The sequence below is a fragment of the Marmota marmota genome, unplaced genomic scaffold (assembly GCF_001458135.2).
Source record: "Marmota marmota marmota unplaced genomic scaffold, marMar, whole genome shotgun sequence".
In the NCBI taxonomy this organism is placed as follows: Eukaryota; Metazoa; Chordata; class Mammalia; order Rodentia; family Sciuridae; genus Marmota; species Marmota marmota.
The window spans coordinates 49,249,730-49,264,991 of record NW_025999842.1 but is presented as its reverse complement, the minus strand read 5'-3'; the positions used below and the strand labels follow the sequence as shown (position 1 = coordinate 49,264,991).

The window sequence follows — 15,262 nt, the reverse complement described above, 5'->3', positions numbered from 1 at the left end:
TAGATTGATCTGATCTCTTCTTCATTATTAGATTCAGGATAAAACTTTTGGCAAGCAAAATACTGAAGTCATATTGTGACTTCTCTCCTGCGTCAGGCCAGGAGGTTGACCATGTCTGTGCAGGATGTTCTTGGTGCTAAATTTGATCATGTTTTAAACAACAGATTTATCTATGATGAGGTTATCTTCTAAATGTCATCTGTGTCTTTGATAATTTGAAGTTGAATGAATATCTTCTGATCTTAGTGTCCTTTAATGATCCTTGCCTGAATCAGTTAATATGTAATAATTGAAAAGTGATTTTTTTTCTAATTTTGTCATTCCTTCCTCATTTACAAACTATAATCCATTCACTTTATATTATAATGAAATATGCAGTTGTCATAGTTACTTGCTTCATGAGTTTCAAGCCTCACAAGTCTATGCTAGTAAAGTTAAGTTAAAGTCTATGTAGTATTTTATTTATTTGCTGTCCTGATAGAGTAGGGAAATATTATTTTTTGATAATAAATGCAGTTGCACATTTTTACATTCCCACTCAATTTTCTTTCAAAATTAATCCATTTTTGTTACTAATTAGATTTGAATAAACCACTGATTTTTTCCTTCTCTTCTCAGTGTTGTATATCATTATCTCTTTCCTTTTCTTTTTAAACTGCCAGGTTACCTAATTGCTTCTAACCTGATTATTTCTGTAGCCCTAACATTTGTAAGTAATAATAAATAAATAATTTGTAAAAATTACACTTTTATTTTTCATTATAATAGCTGTGGAAATACAGAGGAGCCTAAATCAACTTGGAACACCTCAAGATTCACCTGAATTGAGACAACAGCTGTAAGTATTTAATTAAACAAGAAAAGAAATGAAAAGAAAACCTATTTCTATTGTTATATGGCTCTTGTAGAATGTGTTTACTGGAAAACAAAAATAGAAAACTAAAAAGGTGTCTTTGCAGCCTTACCCAGACCAAGCTATCATGTATTCTTTTTCCCTGTCCAGAAAGGCATATGTTTTTATTTTAGAGATCTGGCTTATTCTATCAAATCAAAATTTCTTTAGTTAGTTTTTCTTACATTTAAAAAATAGGTTGGTTTCATAACTTTTGAAAAATTACCCTCTAAGCTCCTCAATTGATGTGATTATTTCCCACAGTCAACAGTCCATGCAGTGACGAGATTTTTACTTGGTTCTGGTACATATCCAGTTATTTGAACTGTCTCCCCAAAAGTTTATACCTATATCCCTGAATTTCAGAGTGTTAGCATCTATTAAATGAAAGTTATAATTAAGTTGTGTAATACATGTTCCAGTAAATTAATATGCTCTATGGACAATAATAATATTTGTCTGTGACATATTATAGAGTTTACAGTGTTTATACATATCATCTCATCTGAACTGTACAAAATTAGAATGAGATAGATTAAAAGAACTACTTCTAGTTTGCTTTTGGGAATTTGATGATTTGCCCAACATTATTCAGAACCTGACTCTAAGTCCTCAATGTTGTTATAGCTACAGATTTCATGTAGCATATATGTAATAAATGATAGCTCCAACTAACAGTACCCACGGAAGGAAAATTACAAAGAAGGAGAAATTCAAAGGTAGGTAATAGCAATTAATATTTTTTAAGAAGTGCAACTTGAAAAATTTACTCTTGTCTATAATTTGTATTTTATTTTTCTGTAATGGATAGCTGTCAGCATGGTAAAAATGCTCCAAATCTAATAGTTGCATATTAAAGTAGAATGGAATTGCACAATGCTTAACAGTTATAGTATTAAGATAAGAGTTAATTGTTGAAATTCTGAGTATATAGATATGATTATTATTGTGTCCTTTTGGAACTTTGACAATAATACCATTCCCAAGATTCAAAATTTGGTAGAGATATAAATAGGTTATAATTCTTGTTGATCCCATACAGATATCTATACTTAGACATATTCTCAGTCTCTCTTTAGTGTGGCCAGTCCATGTTTAAAATACATAGCATTATATATGAGAGCACTAATGTTTATAAAGCATCAACTTAATACAGCTTATTTTTTTCAGTGTCAAAGTTCTTAATTTAAAAATTGTACCTTATAAGCTAGCTAGGAAGATACAAACACAAGTATAATTTACTTCTTTTCTTGTGTTTCGTTCCCTTTACAAGAAAATGCTATTACTTTTTCCATATCAAGTTTAAATAATAGTAAATTTATACTATTATTACGTATTTTTCCTTTTTTAAGGTATTTAGAGGATATAAATGTCCATATAAAGAATTAGAAAGACCACCGTGTATGTAAGATGTGGGAAATAAGTCAAAGGCAACAGCTAACTTCCCAGGTGTAGGACTCAGAGTAAAGTCTCCTACACTTTCAGTACCTCAAACATAGAGGACCAGACAACCAGCAATCTCTCTGTCAAATTCCCTCCCCACTGGAGTCATTTGTGTTCCTAAAAGGCTACTGATATTATTTTGCAAGCTTGATTGTCACGTGTAAATGAAGAACTTTTGCTAAATGTTTACCAAAATATAGGATCAGAAAATTCTGTTTTGATAGAGGAAATTTAAAACCAGTTTATAAAACTACTTCAAGTAGTTTAAATGCTTGGTAAAAAGAGATCTTTTCTAAATCTGTTCATCTGCATTGATTCAAGTGGCAGAATTGTAGCTTAAAAAAATATATGGGTTCTTTGGCTGTAATGCATGTTTTCTTTCTCACTTTAGGCAACAGAAGCAGCAGTATACTAATCAACTTGCCAAGGAAACAGACAAGTACATTAAAGAGTTTGGATCTCTACCCACCACTCCCAGTGAACAGGTATCAGGCTTTAAGACACATCATTGATGTGTTGAACGTGAAAGAAGTCAAAATGATTGTAGGGTCTTTGAACTGTGATGCTAGAAAGGAAATGAGGGGACAAAAAATAACTTATTAGAGATTAGTTCATGGAACAGAAAACTGTATTTAATTTCTCAGGTAGTATCTTGTGGTTTAATGAAGCAAAAATTATTGCAATGTAGGAGCCCTGACCCATAATTAAGTAAGTGCCCAGAAAGTGCTTCCTGAGTAATTGCTTCCAGGCCTTCAGACTGACTCTGTGCATCTCCCACACTAGTTCAAGATGTGAGGTCGCCTAGGGGCACATTTTTATGTCCTTTAATGGAAGTTAAGCTATTACTTAGGTAAGAATAAAAGATTTTATTTCCAAAAACAAACTACTTGAAAATAACCTCAAAGATCCAGGTTTTAGCAGCTGTGAAAATCTGAGGTGAGAAATCCAACAGAATGGGCATTTTGCCTTACAGTAAATGACATTAAGGAGTTTGAATCTCTGCCCACCATCCTCAGTAAATAGGTATCAAGATACATTTGTGTATTAATGTGAAAGTAGTCAAATGCATTGTAGGATCTTTGAACTGTGATTTGAATATTCTGTCAAAATGTTATTTGAACATACTGTCAAAGTGTTATTGAGAGTTAATCAGTAAGTCCCTGTAATTGCAGAGTGCAAATTTCATGATGAAGTAAAGAGCCAGCCATTGGTAAAACAACTATTGCAAAATCTGTTGAACTTCACAGCTTGATTCTAGTACACATTTTCCTCCCTTTCTTCCAGCGTCAAAGGAAAATACAAAAGGATCGATTAGTGGCTGAATTTACAACATCACTAACAAACTTTCAGAAAGTCCAGAGACAAGCTGCTGAAAGAGAGAAAGAGTTTGTGGCTCGAGTAAGAGCCAGCTCCAGAGTATCCGTAAGTATTTTTCCTTACGGGTAGAAATACTCTGAAAGGGTCCCATAAAAGTCTGCATTAGCATGATTTTATATATCATAAAGACCTGTGAATATCTTGGAGATCTACATTTGAATATTTATTTTCAGACTTTTCTGCTCTATTTTTAAGAAGATTGTGGGTTATGTATTGTTGTGGTTGTTTTGTTCATGCCATGGAACAACAGATTACAGATCATGTAAAATTATAGAAACATATTTTGTCAAAAAAGATTAGGAGTTGAATCCTGGTAGTGTTTTCATAGTGACTTGATCTGAAGCTTCCCACTGTGTACATGCTAATGTAGGTAGCACTTTACTCCTGCATTATTTAAAAATAATATTGAGGTGAACAGAACGAATGTACTGTAGAAATACTGAAAACCAGTATGATCCTGGAGAAAATAAATGAAAATATGATTTAAGGTGGAATATTGAGTTAGTCTAATTTTAAAATCTAATTTTAATTGAAACTATCACAAGTTGTTTTGTTATTCTTTAATATAGGTTCCACAATTATATTAAATTTTAACCAAGTAATATTTATTATTTTGCCTTTGAGAATATTTAATGAATTCCTTCCTTACCAACTTTCATTACTACTTGAAGCAGTTGGCCTAGAAAATTAGAACAAGAACTTTTCTTTCTCTCCTTCCTTACACACACACACACACACACACACACACCCAGAAAATCCAAATACATAAATAAATTTAGATTATTTTAAGGGAAAACGTTTTTTCCTTGTCTGTGATTTCTTTGATCTTTCTTAATCCAACCTATTACTAAATTATGCAGGGCACATTTCCTGAGGACGGCTCAAAAGAAAGGAATCTTGTATCCTGGGAAAGGTAAAAAAAAAAAAAAATACAAAACAGTTTATAGATCAAAATATAATTTTTAAAATTTTATACATTATAGTTCCTAGTAGAATGCTTTCAATATATGATAACACAAATACCCTACATTTTTTGTAAATTGAAAACAGTAAATTGAAAAAAATTTCCAAATAAGTATTTATAAAGCATTTATTATAAAATATGTAAAATAATTATCCAAATAAATATTTATTGATGTAATTTTTAGTATAGATTTTTCTTTTATGTGAGGTTTAAGTCGGCTAAAAAGAAACCCAGTTGCCAAATACAGCTTTCAAAAATAAAATAATAAATCTAAAACCATATAAGATAAAATAATGAGTAGAATGAAAAATGAGTATAATTTGAGTTAATATGGCTATTGTTTTTTTAACACTTTTAAAAATGAGCAATGCTGTGACTTTGAGGAATGAGGCATCCTATTTAGTGTTTCTTAAATAGAAAATAAGCCCCATTATTTTGAATGTCAGTTCATATATATATTCTTTTCTTTTTATTAGCCAAACACAGCCTCCAGTGCAAGTGCAAGATGAAGAAATCACAGAGGATGACCTCCGCCTTATTCATGAGAGAGAGTCTTCTATCAGGCAGCTTGAAGTAAGCTTCACATCACAGAGTTGGGCTGCTGCATTATTGTCTTAGTTGATGCTCAGAGTGCTTAGATAATGCTGGGGAAAGGTCAAGATTGAAACATTTACTTAAGTTTTCTTTCATCAAGACAACTACAGTCTGTTGAGGGCCTCCTCTGTGCTAGTCCCTGTATTATAATTTCTTCATGTTCATTATCTTATTTAGTAGTCCTCATTAAGCTCTCTGAACTAGTTAGTTAACTATATCATTATCATTGCCATTTTACAGATGGAAAAATTAAGACCCATAATGAATATGTAAATTGCCCCACCTGCTTAAATAAAATATTTAAACTTTACTCCTAAATTGAGCAAACTGATAGTTATATATTGAAGATAAGTAAATTTATAACTTTATTTTCTAATAAATTTACTTCTTTATCCTGTAAGTGAAATTTATAACTTGACTAATCCATTGCATATTTAAATTTATTAATGTGAGGCTTTAAATTTATATTAAATTTAAAGTTTTATTCTTTTAAATTGTCTAATTGGTATATATTTTTGCTAAAAATATATCATAAGAATATTTACTCTTCAAAGCAGGTACTGCTTTGATAATAAAAATATCAGATTGCATAAAATGTATTTTGAAATCCACAGCCTTTCTTTTATTATAGATCCTTCATTTCCATCCTGCCTCACTTCATATTTTTTAATGTTGTAACCTTATTTTAGAGACATAGTAGCTGTTGTTCAGTCTTTTTAGTTGAGATTGCTTGCAGTACAATGTTTCCTGATGTTAAATCTAAGTGCATTATTGCCTATGTTTGAATATTGGTTTGGATATTTTTTAAAAATCCTCCCTTTATAGATTGGTAGCTAAATTTCATATATTACATAATTATATATGTCTTTTTATCTTAGGCTGATATTATGGATATTAATGAAATATTTAAAGATTTGGGAATGATGATTCATGAACAGGGAGACGTGATAGGTAAGCCCTACTCTTGCAGACATAATGGGGTGGGTGTAAGTAAGTTACATGTAATTTACCTGTAGTAACTTTCTCCACAAAAGAAAACTGCTTACATTTTTTTTTCTCCGTGGGTTCCCTGGAATCAAAAGCATAACCTCTACAACAAAGTGTCACCCTTGACCTCATCCAAAACAGACCTCTTGTTGTGACCGTAGTTGAAATGATCAGCTTCATTTATTTCAGAAGCCCCAAATTAATCAGGGCTTACTGCTTCTGAGACCATAGAAGGCACCATGTAACATCATTCCAGTTTATTTCCAAGGCCTCTCTTTTCAGACTTATCTCAAGTTAATTCTTATCATGCCTTGGAACTTTAGGGCTACTTAGGGCATTTGTAATTGTGCATGCTGTCTTGTCTTCTGGCCTATAGAGAATAGGCAGCCATTTGCCTGATCATTCATGCTAATAGCTTTTGGTATATTCATGTCAGTAGATTATTTAGATACCAGGATTTTTTTTTAAAGAATCATTTTTAAGTTACCAAAATTCCTTGTAAGTTTAGATATAATACTTCTTCACTTAAGTTGTAATTATCAGCATTGATCCAGGATCCTGATAATTTTTACATTTTGAAATATGGTGCCTATGTATAAAGATATATTTAATGTTTTCCTGGATTTGGTTCAATTGAAATACTGCACCATTAGTTTAATATAAATATTATTTGTTCATTCTTACTTTCCTCTGTAATCACAGGATAACATTAAAAAAAAAAAAACAACAATTTAGTCATTCATCCAATGAATGTTTATTGAGCCGTATGTCCAGGCACAAATTTAGGCATTTAGTATTCAACTGAAATTAAACAGCAGATAAAAAGCCCTGCCATTATGGTTCTTATGTTTGGGGGAAAGAGACAGTTTAAAAAAACATAAAAGCAAAGTAAGTAAATGGTGATAAGTAGTATGGGGAAAGTAAGGGTAGGATAGGGAGATGGGACCGCTGGGATCAGCACAGAGGTGGGCTGATTATGGCTACAGAGCAAATGACAGTTTTCAATCTCTGAAAGTAGATTTCAAATTTTAAAGTAGATTGGGTTTACAAAGATAAGGGAATAAGAAACTGAAAAACATTAAGGACTAACATGATAATTTGATAACTAAATATATGTATATTAGGGACCAGACTTTAGCATTTGGGTCGTTTTTGTTGTTGTTGCTCTGTAAGGAAATGATATTCTTTGGAAAGTCAAGGTACTATCTTTTTCCCCAAGTGATGAAAATCTTTAGTAGTAAGAAGAAGAGGTTTGATCTCCCGCTTTGCATACTGGTCTTGAGATAGAACAAGCATTGGAGCTTGAGACTGAGACAAGCCCTTTTTACTGACACTGATTTGATAAGGTCAGGGTGATAGTTCTTTTGGGGGCCTTCCAGTTAGAACTGGAGTTGTATTAAAATGAGGGCAATCAGGGTTCTTTTGTTCAAATTTTTTTGTATTGCTTGGACTAACTGAGAAATAATATAGGAAGGAATTATAGCCAACTTAAAAAGTTCAACTTTGTGATAAACTACTATTCACCTTTGAAGAATAAGCATATGTATTCATATTTTGAATGAAAATGGAGCATCAGTATGTTTTTAACAGTTTTATGTGTGTGTGTGTGTGTTTTATTTTAAAGATAGCATAGAAGCCAACGTAGAAAGTGCAGAGGTACACGTTCAGCAGGCGAGCCAGCAGCTGTCAAGGGCAGCAAATTATCAGGTAATGTTAACTGTGATAGATTTTCTAATAACTTGAAATGGAGAGAGAGAGAGAGAGAGAGAGAGAGAATGAGAATATGAGAATCACACACACAGAGATCAGTCATGTTTAAAGTGACTATAGATGTTAATTTTTAAATCTCATGGATTTAAAATTTTAAATCTCATGAAGCTAGAAATATGCCAGGCAGTTTAAAATTGGTTTTCACCTGGATATGCTCAGGGTTGAACCAGAGGTACTGTGATCCCCAAGGGTAGTGTTAAAAGTTTAGTGTTAAGAGTTCTGATTGTGGCAGTAGACAGCTCCAAGCTTTCTAGTGGTCGTCTCTGAGATCATTGTGACATTTCAACCCAGAACCCTCCATTTCTCACCCTTCCCTTTTATCTTTTCTTTCTTGTTGTCAGTGGCAATTTGGGTTAATGGTGGAGATGCTTGTCCTAGAAAGATTGCTTCTGATCCTAATAATAATTTTATTAGCTTGGAGTGTTATTAATCATTAGATATTATCCACATTCTGCCCTTCTCCAGGAATGAATGTATTTCTTTATTGAATCAGAATCCATATTTATGTGTCAAATATAAGTTGTGTCATCTATGCAAATATTAGGACCATGAACTAATAATGTATCATATTATACTTAAACTTTTGATATTTAACAAGTATAATGCCAGGCTTGGGGCAACCCCTAAATAGCACAATAGCATTTGATTTCTCTTTTAGAGCCCAGTTTTTTTTTTTTTTCTTGTCATGATAATTATCATTTTTCTCAGATCTTGTTACTTTCTTATAAAATACCTAAGATATTTTCAACTTCTTATACATTTTCCATTGTTTTAAACCTTTCTCACTTAGCAGTTGCCTTTCATGTCACTGCCATTTTTACACAGGACAAATCACTGCATAAGTGACATGGAAAGAACAGTGAAGCTGTATGTAGATTGCTGAGGAAAATAGTGATAGCCAATCATATTTGCTGTCAGTGTCTCTGATTTACCATTGTGTGTATAATTCAGATCTGCAGCTTAGCAGCATCTCCTGATGTGGACTTTAGATGTCCCTCATGAATAGTTGAATCACATAAACACAGGGTAATCTGTAAATACCAGGGGTCTTTTGGAGCTGTTAGTGCCTAACTGCTGAAACAGTGTATAACAGGATTCATCAGTGACTAGATTTATGTTGTTTTGTTTTGCTTTTGGATTTTTCCTCCTTACTTTCCCTCTTCCTTGTGGAAGGTCAAGCCTACATGCACCCTGGGGGAAAGGCACATGTCTTCCCAGGCTGCACTCCAACTCTGAGAGCTGCCTCCAGGCTTCATTCCCACAGGCCTCAAAGGGGTAACACTTAGCTAGACCGCCCAGGTGTTGAGAAAGGAGCTAGCTTTCCTATCATTCCACTTGGAAGCCTGGTATTAAACTTATGCCCTGCAAACCTTGGTGCTTCTAAATGGTTGGCTAGAAGCATAAACATAGAACTGTGAGCATAAAGAAAGTTGATAAATGCTCTTTATCACCTAAGGACTTCATTCCCCAACATTAGGGGAAGTACCTCTGGGCACCAAATGAACCATGACTGAGACGAGGAGATACATGGGTCTGTAACCAAGTAGAGTCTGGGAGAAATATTTATGCCTGATTGATATCAAAACTTCAGAAAATTGTGTTTAATATATGAAGAAGGCACAATTGAATATTTAATATGTGAAATACTTAAAGAATTTATATTTGTCAGGGTAATTTCAGAGTCTGACATGTATTGTTTTGTAAATGTTATAGTACTGCTAATTGACACAAAGTACATTTACAAATTTTCCTACTTTGTAAGAAAAAGGATTCCTGCATGTTGGTGTGAGATGCTCAGCCATTAAAGAAATACAGAAATCTACAGCAGAGCCAGGAACGAAGAATGGAACAAAATTCTTAACTTCTGTATTTTGAATGACAACTTATAATTTTGTTAGATCTTCAGTGTTTTATTTGTGTGTTGAGATTTGGAATATAATTTCCATTAATATTAAAGAATGGAAACAATTTTGCAAACTAATAAATTTACTATAGGAAAAATTGCCAAACATTTATGCTTGCTGATTGATTCAGAGAACTCATATTTTAGAGCAGCTATTTGATATAATTTTTTTAAAAATGTATAAGCTTTTAAGCTGTTCTTTGTTTTAATTTATAGGTAACCTGTTATCTCTTAACTCTGTATCTTTTTTAAGCCCAACCACGTGCCCAGAAAAAATAACTGACATTTAAAAATTTCTCCCTGACTTATAGCATTAATTCAAGAATATTTTTTGAAATAATAGTACCATATGTGTTGTAGAGATTTTTGAGAAACAAAACACAGCCAGAAATTTGAGGTCAATAAACTGTTATTGATTTTACTCTTGAAATGAACCAAATTATCTTCAGTTGCCATAGAGACACCCCACTGAATCTGTAAACATATTTTTTGTTTTTGCACCTGCAGCGCAAATCCAGAAAAACCCTGTGCATCATCATTTTTATCCTTGTCATTGGAGCTTTGATTATCGGTGTCATCATATGGAGATTGACAAGCTAAAATTAAAAAGGAACACACCATTGCACTACATTGTCTAAATTATGTAGGAAGATCCTGTAATCATGTTTTTATTATTATTTTAAAGTTCTTGCATTAAGGATGGTTCTCATACTTATTTTTATTGGCAGGGGGCTCCTTTGGATTAAATCTGATATTTTCTAATACTGAAACTTTTTCTAAATATTGCTGGTGAAACTTCCATACTTTTTGATTTAGTAATTGTTAGTTTTCTGCCCACATTGTATATGCCTTGCATTTATAATTTATTTACTCTATTTGACTCAGTTTTAGAATTAGTACATTTAAAGGTATATGTGCTCTGTTCATATCTGTCACTGTATAAAATGCACTTGATTTATGATATTTTGATTAAAAAAATCTCAAATTTAATTTTGATTTGGGCCAGCAGAGGAAATAATTCTGGAGAATTTACATAATTAACCTATCATTTTATGGGATTGTTTTTCTAGTTCACAACAGCACAATTTCTCAATTTCATTGTTATTGTTGGATTTCTTTTAAGACCCTTGGTTTCTGTGAATAAAATCAATGAATAATGTCCTTGAATCTCTCATGTACCTGATGTGTATATATTAAGCATTTGCTGTAGATTGCCTAGTGAAAATACTGAGGATAGATTGTTTTCGCATCCTGCCTATTTAAGTCTGATGTCTACTAGGGAAAGTGTAATTACTCTAAATGTCTGACATAATTTGGAGGAAAGGTATGGAAAATCCTTACTAATATCTATTCTGATTTGTTTTAAAGATTCCTACTTGTTATTCCACTCAGTTTTCTTAATGCTCTCTGGTTTTGTGGGTAATTATCTCCTTTCCTTGTATCCTATAGAATAAGGGTTATATATGTATTTTAGGGTCAAAATTACTTTTAGGAAGTAACTTCCCACCGTTGTTGTTTTTGATCACCTAAAACTTAAAATTTATTGTTTATGTTGAATTCCATTTTATACCATTATTCATCGGAAAAGGAATTGGATGTTTGCCAGTTAACTCACTTGCCTTTTCTAATCAATGTTGTTTTAATGCACTAATCTGAATACTGTAAAGACAATTCTCTTAGTTTATAGTATTTTATAATGTTCTTATTATAGCAGTTTGGTAGTGAAGATAGTGTTTACTATGACAGCTCTGAGACTTCAAATGAGAACAAAGAAAATATTATGTAACTAAGTAGATTGTATCCTTGCAAACAAATAAAGCTGATTTCAAAGGTCTTTAGGGTAGGTTTATTTTATGGGGATTATGTTTCCAAGAGATTCATACTTCCCTTACACTTTTGGTGCTGTCCTCACTGAACCGTCAACACTGGAGATGTAAACCACATAGCCTGTGGCAATTCCATTCTGCATCTTTTGGGATTACCAGTTGACTTGAAGTTTTTTTGGGGGGAATCTTGGACAGTTTCATCACTAATAAATAGAAGCAACTTTGCCCATCAGTAAAACTCAGTTCTATCCATGAAAAGACTCTACAGAAAACTTGTTGGTGAGTGATTGGAACTTTTAGACTTTGCGTTGCTTTAGTCAACAGGGTGGGTGATATCAGGAAAATTTTATACAAATACCATCTATTCCGGTGGTCAGCACAGTCCCACGAGGACTGCTGAACATGGTCTTTCTTTACTAATGAATAGAAGCACACATGCTGTTGCATGCATTACCCTACAGTCTTATAACTATATGAAAGTCTCAGTGGCATCCACATATCAGTTTTTACCAGTTATACTTGAAAAATGCTTATTCTCATACAGGCCAACCACCTTTATTTCCATTTACTTCATGGTAAGTTCTCAATAACACCAAAAGCACTTATAATATTTTAGCCGGGCATGGTGGTATTTGCTTATAATCCCAACATCTTGGGAAACTGAGGCAGGAAGATTACAAATTCAAAGCCAGCCTCAGCTACTTAGCAGGGTCCTAAGCAAAATTCAAAAAATGGGGCAATGGCTCAGTGGTTAAGTGCCCCTAGTACCAAAATAAATTAAGTAAAAATTTAAAAAGAATATTTTAGCATAATTTTGGTATATTTAAGATATAATCATTTATAAATAATTTTAATTTTAACTGAACACTTATTAGTGATTTAAAACAGGAACTTTAGTATCTTTTTTATAAATTTATTCTGATTATGTGTATATAACAGCAGAATGCATTTTGATTCATTGTACACAATTGCAGTACAACTTTTCATTTCTCTGATTGTACACCATGTAGCATCATACCATATGTGCAGTCATACATGTTCATAGGATAATAATGTCCATCACATTCTACCATCTTTCCTGCCCTCACACCCGCTCTCTTTCTCTCCCTCCACTTTGGCCAAAGTTCCTCCTTTTGTCCCATACCCCCCCCCCATACCCTCCATTATGAATCAGCATCCACTTATCAGAGAGAACGTTCAGCTTTTGGTTTGGGGGGATTGGCTTATTCCCTCAGCATGATATTCCCCAACTCCGTCCATTTACCTGCAAATACCATAATTTTATTCTCTTTTAATGCTGTGTAATATTCCATTGTATATATTATACACCACAGTTTCTTTATCCATTCATCTGTTGAAGGACATCTAGGTTTCTTCCACAATTTAGCTACTGTGAATTGAGCTGCTATAAAATTGATGTGACTATGTTACTATAGAATGCTGATTTTGAGTCCTTTGGGTGTGAACTAAGGGGGGGGGGTGGGAGAGCTAGGTCAAATAGTGATTCCATTCCAAGTTTTCTAAGGAATTTCCATACTCCTTTCCAGATTGGTTGCACCAATTTGCAGTCCCACCAGCAATGTATGAGTGTGCCTTCTCCCCCACATCCTCACTAACATTTATTTTTGCTTATATTCTTGATAACTCCCATTCTGACTAGCATGAGATGAAATATTAGAGTAATTTGAACATTTTTTCATTTATTTGTTGGTCAATTGTATATCTTCCGAAAAGTTTCTGTTCAACTCCTTAGCCTATTTGTTGATTGGAATGTTTGTTTTTGTGGTGTTAAGTTTTTTGAGCTCTTTATACTGGAGTGCTCTATCTGATGTGCCTGTGGCAAAAATTTGCACCTAAAATATAGACTCTCTGTTTACCTCATTGATTGTTTCTTTTGCTGAGAAGAAGCTTTTTAATTTGAATCCATACCATTTATTGATTCTTATTTTTATTTCTTACACTTAAGAGTCTTGTTAAGGAAGTCAAGAGTCTAATCTGACATGATGAAGATTTAGACCTACTTTTTCCTCTATTAGGCACAGGGTTTCTGATCTAATTCTTAAGTCCTTGATCCACTTTGAGTTGAGTTTTGTGCATGGTGAGAGAGATAGGGGTTTAGTTTTATTTTGCTGCAAATGGATTTCCAGTTCTCCCAGCACCATTTGTTGAAGAAGCTTTCTTTTCTCCACTGTATGTTTTCAGCTCCTTTGTCTAGTGTGAGATAACTTTGTTTATGTGGTTTTGTCTCTGTGTCTTCTATTCTGTACCATTGGTCTACTTGTCTATTTTGGTGCCACTACCATGCCATTTTTATTAATGTAGCTTTGTAGTATGGTGTTGTGATGCCTCCTGCTTCCCTCTTCTTGTTAAGGATTTCTTTGGCTATTTCTTTGGCTATTCTGGGTCTCTTATTTTTCCAAGTGAATTTCATGATTACTTTTTCTATTTCTATAAGGAATGATGTTGGGATTTTAATTGGAATCACATTGAATCTGTATAGCGCTTTGGGTACTATGGCCATTTTGACAATATTAATTTTGCCTATCCAAGAGCATAGGAGATCTTTCCATCTTCTAAGGTCTTCTTCAGTTTCTTTCTATAATGTTCTGTAGTTTTCATTGTAGAGATCTTTCACCTCTTCTGTTGATTCCCACGTTTTTTTTGTTGTTGTTTTTTAAGGCTATTGTGAATGGAGTAGTTTTCCTAATTTCTCTTTCAGAGGATTCATCACTGGTATATAGAAATGCATTTGATTTATGGGTATTGATTTTATACCCTGCTACTTTGCTGAATTCATTTATTAATTCAGGAAGTTTTCTGGTGGAATTTTTTGGATACTCTAAGTATAGAATCATGTCATCTTTAAATAATGATAGTTTGAGTTCTTCTTTTCCTGTTTGTATCCCTTTAATTTCTTTTCTCTAATTGCTCTAGACAGGCTAGAGTTTCAAGTACTGTGTTGAATAGAAGTGGTGAAAGAAGGCATCCTTGTCTTGTTCCAGTTTTTAGAGGGAATGCTTCCAATTGTTGTCCACTTAGAATGATGTTGGCCTTGGGTTTAGCATAGATAGTTTTACAATGTTGAGGTATGTTACTACTATCCCTAGTTATTCTAGTGTTTTGAACATGCTGTATTTTGTCAAATGATTTCTCTCATATTTTGTCATATGATTATATCAATTGATATAATGACATGATCCTTTAAGTTTATTGATGTGATAAATTATGTTTATTGATTTCCATATGTTGAACCAATCTTAAATCCCTGGAATGAACCCCATTTAATCATGGTGCACTATTTTTTTTATTGGTTGTTCAAAACATTACAAAGCTCATGACATATCATCTTTCATACATTTGATTCAAGTGGGTTATGAACTCCCATTTTTACCCCAAATACAAGTTGCAGAATCACATCAGTTACACATCCACATTTTTACATAATGCCATATTAGTGACTGTTGTATTCTGCTACTTTTCCTATCCCCTACTATCCCCCCTCCCCT

General features: G+C 33.1%; 1 protein-coding gene across 4 annotated transcripts in view; it reads left to right on the top strand.

Annotated features, from left to right (window-relative positions):
• The window catches only part of Stx7 (syntaxin 7), a 65,509-nt gene that overhangs the window by 29,737 nt on the left and 20,510 nt on the right, over positions 1–15,262 (top strand). The window contains exons 3-10 of one of the 4 annotated variants that reach the window (XM_015501355.2): positions 769–838; positions 2,727–2,820; positions 3,620–3,757; positions 4,573–4,625; positions 5,153–5,249; positions 6,149–6,221; positions 7,882–7,964; positions 10,438–11,764. In XM_015501355.2, the coding sequence (XP_015356841.1) occupies positions 769–838; positions 2,727–2,820; positions 3,620–3,757; positions 4,573–4,625; positions 5,153–5,249; positions 6,149–6,221; positions 7,882–7,964; positions 10,438–10,530 (701 nt within the window). In that variant the 3' untranslated portion in view covers positions 10,531–11,764. Of the gene's footprint in view, positions 1–768; positions 839–2,726; positions 2,821–3,619; positions 3,758–4,572; positions 4,626–5,152; positions 5,250–6,148; positions 6,222–7,881; positions 7,965–9,789; positions 11,765–15,262 lie in introns of those variants that run through there. The other 3 variants (XM_015501367.2, XM_048798448.1, XM_015501360.2) reach the window with 3 other exon arrangements.